Source organism: Atta cephalotes (genome assembly GCF_000143395.1).
Source record: "Atta cephalotes unplaced genomic scaffold scaffold00028, whole genome shotgun sequence".
Classification (NCBI taxonomy): Eukaryota; Metazoa; Arthropoda; class Insecta; order Hymenoptera; family Formicidae; genus Atta; species Atta cephalotes.
In genome coordinates this window covers 1,343,128-1,350,742 of record NW_012130092.1, presented here as the reverse complement: position 1 = coordinate 1,350,742, position 7,615 = coordinate 1,343,128, and the positions used below count along the sequence as shown (strand labels likewise).

The 7,615-nt window shown below is 23.7% G+C and overlaps 1 protein-coding gene across 1 annotated transcript in view; it reads left to right on the top strand.

Annotated features, from left to right (window-relative positions):
- Nucleotides 1-1,167: 1,167 nt before the first annotated feature.
- The window catches only part of LOC105620728 (serine/threonine-protein kinase fray2), a 10,343-nt gene continuing 3,895 nt past the window's right edge, over nt 1,168-7,615 (top strand). The window contains exons 1-2 of the mRNA XM_012202220.1: nt 1,168-1,511; nt 2,003-2,187. Coding sequence (XP_012057610.1) covers nt 1,168-1,511; nt 2,003-2,187 — 529 coding nt within the window. The remainder of the gene's footprint in view (nt 1,512-2,002; nt 2,188-7,615) is intronic.

The window sequence follows — 7,615 nt, the reverse complement described above, 5'->3', positions numbered from 1 at the left end:
TGCAGACTTTCATCTAGATATTACATTATTTTATTAGATACTGATATTATCACATAGACTTTTAATTAATTACATCTAGCTTCAAAATTGTAACATTTCTCTCTATTATAACTGATAGAAATTACATTCACATAATCACAACGCAATAGTACTAAAGAAGAAAATATAAAATATAATAAGCGAATATAAGTATCTACAAATGTTGAAAACACCTATATCAGTTTTTTTTTTAAATGGACACACCACATATTGCAATATTGATTGACTAATACAATGCATATGAAAGAATTGTAAAAAAATGGACATAAAACAATTTACCATATTACACTGTAATTTTTATCACATTAAGAATGACCCGATAACAGGTCGAAAATGTTTTGTCTTATCATTAATTTTAAATATTAAATTGAAATATTAAATTGTTAGCAACGAACATTCAGCTAGGCTTGTAGCCGCTTTTATTATGTTTTAAAAGATATTAAATCTTTTATGCCAAATGTATGATAAAATGAAAAGAGAAATGATATATAAATAATTGTTATCATCATTACTTTATATTTTTATATATTAGACATATGAGTAGTTGACTTTTATGTACATATTGTTAATGTAAGTGTGCAGGTTTATTTAAAGAAATTTCAATGCAACTACTGATTTTTAAATATATTATTTACTTCTAAAGTAAAGGAATTTTTTTACATATGTTCACAAAACACTATGCAAACATCAAAGCACAATATGTTTTCTATATAATACTTCATATGTATTTAAAAAATCTAGTAGGACTTTTATTTTGAAAAATCATTAATGTTGCGTTCACAATAAAGATTATTTTACAATAAAATATAATATTTTCTTAGAGGATATTGTGTTTTAAATTGTTATAAACATTCAAATTATTTTTGACTTTTTAAATTTATATTATGTATATATATATATACTATATATATATATATATATATGTATATATATATATATATAATAAATATAAATACGTTTAATAATATGATTTTAAATTGAATCGCAAAATGTGCTTTGGTATTAATCACAATAAAAGAAATAATAAGAAATGATTTATATATTAGCTGTTAATATTGAATTTCTGTTAATCTAATTTTTAATTAATATATTTTACTGGTGAATTTATTTTGTTTTATATTTTCAGCAATGAATCCTATGCGATCGACAACTTTCCGGAGCGGTGAGGAATCAAGATCAACACGTAACGAAGATAATACTTTTGCAGTTTTACGTTCAAGAACCGAAGAAGAGAAGCAAAGACGCAGACGAGAATGGCAACGCCAGCAAGAGCGAGAGAGACAACATGAAAAATTGAAGCAGCAAAAAATTTTAGAATATGAAAGGAAACGTGCACAAGCTTTAAAAAAATATGCTGAGGAAAAATCGTCACGTCACAGTCAAAGTAAAAGTGATAGTGAGTCTCCCACGCATGTTCGATACAGAGGTAGATCTACGTCAACTGCTTCCAAATCTGGTAGCCTCCATGAAAAGTGAGTGTACGATATATACTTGTATCTTTATTATGTCCAAGTATTTATTGATATTTGATTAAAATAAGGTGACTTGAAAATATATCCAGAAAGAATTTCAATGAATTAAAAAAGGTAATTAGTATAACAAAACAAATTATTTTTAGAGAATATTACTTACATAATAGTAAAAATGCATTCATGTATTAGAGCAGTGTTATTACATCGTTTATTGAAGATTGTTTGGCCATTGTTAGTTATTTATTACATAAACAGTGACACAGATGATAGTAATGATATTTTTTATTTAATTATTTTTTAAATAATAAAAAAGACATGACATTTTATTGAGAAAATAGAAAAATAAAAATATTTTTTTAAAGAAGAACAAAAAAAGAACAATTTTTTTAGAAGGATATATCCAGAATAGAACTATTTTCCTGAAAAAAGGATCTGGTTATTTTAACAGTAATAATTACAATTAATTTAACACATTATCAAATTCTCTTTAGATTAGATGAGTCTACAAGTGGAACAGTACCTTTATTTAGAGGTCCTCAGAATGCACAGATTGATACTTCGGAACTACGTCGAATTAAAGTAGATATTCATAGGAATATTCCTGCAAAAGGACCTGTTACCGAATTAGAAAGAGCTATACTTAATCCTGAAGATGTGATCGTCAAGAGAAGAGAGGGTAAACTGTTAATTTCTATCTTTATGATTTTCTAAAATTCTTATTTTTGTAAAAAATTATTATTTAGCTCTGCAGTAAATGAAGAATTGTGTTACAGATAAAGAATTGACTGTATCTGCAATAATAATGATGTGTCTCTATTGTATCAATAGCACAAAAGGTTTGATATATAAGCACTAGATGCATCGATAGGTTTATTCTTTACATCTATGAAGAATTTACTATCTAAAAAGATCGATAATGAACTCCCTGAAGACGACAAGCAAGAGAAATAATGTAATAATGATAAACATTGCAAATCTGATTCAAGAAATTTTTCAACACAGGAAGAGTATTTTATCCATTATTTTTAACTTATGATTTTTTCACAACAGATGTAAAATATATATTTATGCAGAAACTTAGAATGTTTTCCTAAAGAGAGATTATGTCGCAAATCGAGAAGTATGTTTAACTAATTAAATAATATTCAAACAGTATCTAAATAATTTATTGCATATTTGATACTCTTGCAGTAAGAGACTTGCTTAATGCATGTACATTTCAAATATAATATTTGTTTTAACGATAATTTATTTTATTTAGATTTCTAAGCTGTATGTTTATTTTTTTATTGAAATATTTAATTAAGCGTTATTTACTTATACTAAAGCTATATTTAATTAAATCTTATTTATTTATGTTTTGTTTAAAACTTCATTTAACTGAAAACATTGTTTCTATAGGAATATTCCTGTAAAAAGACTGAGCACGAGCGTAGCATGGAAGACAGCGCGTAAGTCTACCTTGTTAGAGGAGTTCGATTCCTGATAATTCTATGAATTTTTCACAAGCTCATAGCTCCTCTTCGGTCTGGCAAACCACCAAGAGTATCTATTGCCGAGAACAAATCTCTTAACGCTGCGATTCCGGCGTTATAGATCCCGTATGTCTATACAACCGCATGCACATCACGGGCACACGTACGAGATATACTTAATCCTGAAGATGTGATCATTAAAAGAGGAGATAAACTATTAATTTCTTTAAAATCTTTATGATTCTCTAAAATTCTTATTTTTTGCGTAAAATTATTATTTAGCACTGCAATAAATGAAGAATTGTGTTACGGATGCGATACTAATGTGTCTATTGTATCAATAGCACAAAAGTTTTGATATGTAAGTATTAGATGCATCGATAGGTTTATTCCTTACATCTATGAAGAATTTACTATAAAAAAAAATCGATAATGAAGATGACAAGCAAGAGAAGTACTCGTAATAATGATGAACATTGCAAATCTAATTCAAGAAATTTTTCAACACAGAAAGAATATTTTATCCATTATTTTTGACCAACTTTTTTTTCATAAGAGGTATAAGATATATATATTACAGGAATTTAGAATATTTTTCCTGAAATAATGTTATTTCACAAATCGAGAAGCATGTTTAATTATAAACAAATAATATTCAAACAATTTATTGCATATTTTATACTCTTGCTCAAGGCAAGAATTTAACTCATACCAGGTTATATTTCATATGTAGCATTTGCTCTAACGCGCATGCGCGATAATTAATTTTATTTAGATTTCTAAGTTATATGTTTATTTTTTTAATTGAAATATTTAATTAAGCATTATTTATTTATACTAACATTTAATTACGCTTTATTTACTTCTGTTTGTACAAAATTGTACTTAAAACGTTGTTTCTATTACTTCTCATTGAAATAAATTACATAATTCGAATTTTATAATTCATACATATTATATTACGTGCATTCCTACATAAAAAATTGTAAATTTGTAAATATGATTACGTATTTTAAAAATGATTACGTATTTTTTTAATTACTATAAAACTATTCATATATTAATTAAAAAATATTGCTTCACAGAAAATATAATTACACAAATTTTGAAGAGTAAATGATTCTGAAGTCTGCCAACAATGAAGATAAGATTAAACTTTTCATGATTCACTACCACGAACGAAGAATAGAAAAAATATATAGATATATAGGATTAGATGTACATAGAAACAGGAAAGTTTTTTAATGATTTATTTTTAAATTTATTCAATATAGTGAGATAATTTATACAATTTTTAAGTGAATTTTTGTTATATATGCGAAAAATTTAAAAAATACTAGTTTTCATTATAGTGTGATAATATTGTTGTTTCAATAATCAGTTTATACAATATTTTTTATTTAATTTGAATTTATTATTACTTACGATTAAATTGTAAGATGATGGAAAATATTTTAATTAAAAATTTTACTGCTATTTGAAGAATATCCTAATGGAAGATATTTTCTTTCACGGAAGATACTATATTAGTGCTATAAAAGGGAAATAAAGATGATGGAAGATAGCCCACAATGAAGATCAGGTATATAGAAATATATAAGAACAGGAAAGTCTTTTAATTATTTGTTTTTAAAATTTATTTAATGTAATGTGATAACTTATACAATTTTTAAGTAGATTTTATATATATGTGAAAAATTTTAAGAATAGTAATTTCCATTATATTATACTATAATGTAATATTGTTGTTTCAATAATCAGTTTATATAATATTTTTTTATTTAATTTAAATTTATTATTACTCATGATTAAATTGCAAGATGGAGAAAGATACTTGTTTGACTAATATTCTCATGGAAGATATTTTCTTTTATGAAAGATATTAGTGTTATAAAAGGAATACAAAGATTATGGAAGACAGCCTACAATGAAGATCAGGTATATAGAAATAGATATGTAAGAACAGGAAATCTTTTTAATGACTTCTTTTTAAAATTGATTTAATATAATGATATGACGTATACAATTTTTAAGTGGATTTTTTATATATGCGAAAAATTTTAAAAATCGTAATTTCTATATTATATTTTCATAATGTCATATTGTTGTTTCAATATATTATATTTTCATAATGTAATATTGTTGTTTCAGTTTATACAATACTTTTTTTTATTTAATTTGAATTTATTAGTACTCATGATTAAATTGTAAAATGAAGGAAGATACTCTGAATATTTTCATGGAAGATATTTTCTTTCACGGAAGATATTATATTAGTAAAAGGAATACGAAAATAACGATATAAAAAAAACCTACAATGAAAGATAAAGTTGAATTTTTTGTTAAGAAACATATAATATTTAAAAATAGATATGGAAAAATCTGCTTTTTAAAGCTTTTTAAAAATCAAGCTTAATATAAGCGAAATTTAATATATAATATTTGAATGTATAAAAATTTTAAAAATAATTTTTATTATAAGTATGTGGAATAATGGAAAATTTCGGGAATTTTACTTTTATGTTTTTATGAAATATATTTTTATGTTTTTATGAAATATGTTTTTATAAAATACTTTCTGATATTCAAACGTATTATTTTTCAATATAATTATAAATTAAATATTTAATAAATGATCAGATGTGAAAAAATATATGTGATTTACTTTTAGCAATTGTTTTATAATTAGTTTCAGAAGCATGTGCATACATATATAGAAAGTAATGATAAAGCTTTCGCGTAGGGGCAGAATGGATTAAACTGAGAAGAAAAGTTCTCTACCAATTTTCAAAAGTTAACAAAATATTAATTGCTAAAAATTGTCGAAAGTTGATCTTTAATAATTTTTTACTCAAATATTGCCAACTTTACAGAAAAACTGCAAGAGACAAAAAATTATTTTTATTTTTTTCTCATAGAGCTCTTTTTTTTTTTAGAATTTTTTTAGAATTTTTTTCAGAATTTTTTAATACGTTATTTTCTCATTTTGATAAAAATGCAGTAAAAGTACTAAAAAGTTGATAAAAAATTTGTAGAGTTATATAGAGAAAAAAATAAACAATTTTCGTTTCTTGCAATTTTTTGTAAAGTTGATAATATTTGAGTAAAAAATTATTGAAGATCAATTTTCGGCAATTTTTAATAATCAATATCTTGTTAATTATTGTGAAAATTGCAAAATGGTAGAGGACTTTTCTTCTTAATTTAGTCCATTCTGCTTCCATGCGAAAGATTTATCATTACTTTCTAAACACTTTGTATACTTCCTTAAACTATATATGTTTACATGTTGTAAAATTTTGCTTTACAGAATGTTAGTATATTAATGACACAAAATATGGTCGAAGAATGTCTGCAATGAAGATGTAATAAAATTGTGCATAAGACAAGAAATAGGTATGGAAGTTTTTTTAATAATAATTTGTTCCTAACATTAAGATTGATTAAGCCCACAAGGAATGCACGTAATATGGATATTGTAATTTTAATATTTATTATGTTTTTTGTTACATTAATATAATTAATACAAATAAAAATTTGTATCCTTTGAAGACAGTTTATTTCTATAAATGTAAAAATTTAAATTATAATTTTTGCCATAATATATATGATGTTTACTTTTCAGAATTTTTTTTCTACATTGATATTTTTATTCAGTTATCTCACAATTTTTAAATAATTTTAATAAAATTTTTGAAAAAATTAAAATATAATCACTGAACAATCATTCATAGAAATAAAAGGATAATATTATAAAGATTTAAAAAGTATGAAATTGCTATATAAAAGTTATATATTGAATATTATTAATAAATAATTTTTTTTAATTCTTGCTAAATTATTAAAATAAATAAATTTTAAGAAATTGATCAAATATTAATTATATGATACTGTAAATTATTCCAATAGCGTCAACAATGGAAGATATGAAATGTCCTTAGAAGAGTGATACATTTTTTTCGTTGGAAGATGATTTCCTAGTTATTATGGATATTGTTACTATTCTTTGCGCAAGATTTTATTATATGTTACATTATTTTTCTTTTTTCATTTTAAATTCTTGCTTAATTATTAGAACATAAATTTTAAGAAATCGATCAAATATTAATTATACGATTGTAAATTATTTCAATATCGTTAACAACGGAAGATATGAAATGTCCTTAGAAGAATGATACATTTTTTCGTTGGAAAATGCTTCCCTAATTATTATGGATATTGTTACTATTCTTCGCGCAAGATTTTACTATCATTGTTACATCATTTTTCTGTAGTTAAGCTAAATAATATATGACAAATTACAAGTTTTAATCAAATTTTAAAGGAGCTAGTAAATCATTACGTAAAACAGTATTCTTAAAGTTTTTGTATATTTACAAAATAATTAATTTAGCAATCAAACATTACATATTACAGTATAGATGAATGTTAATTTTATATTTAAAAAGAATGATATATAAAATTAATGCAAAATTAATTGATACGTTTTAATCTTATGCATATTGTGTGTGTGTGTGTGTGTGTGTGTGTGTGTGTGTGTGTGTGTGTGTGTGTGTAGTACGTAGTACGTACGTAGTACGTACGTACGTAGTAGTAGTAAGTAGTTAGTAAGTTAGTATTAGTACGTTA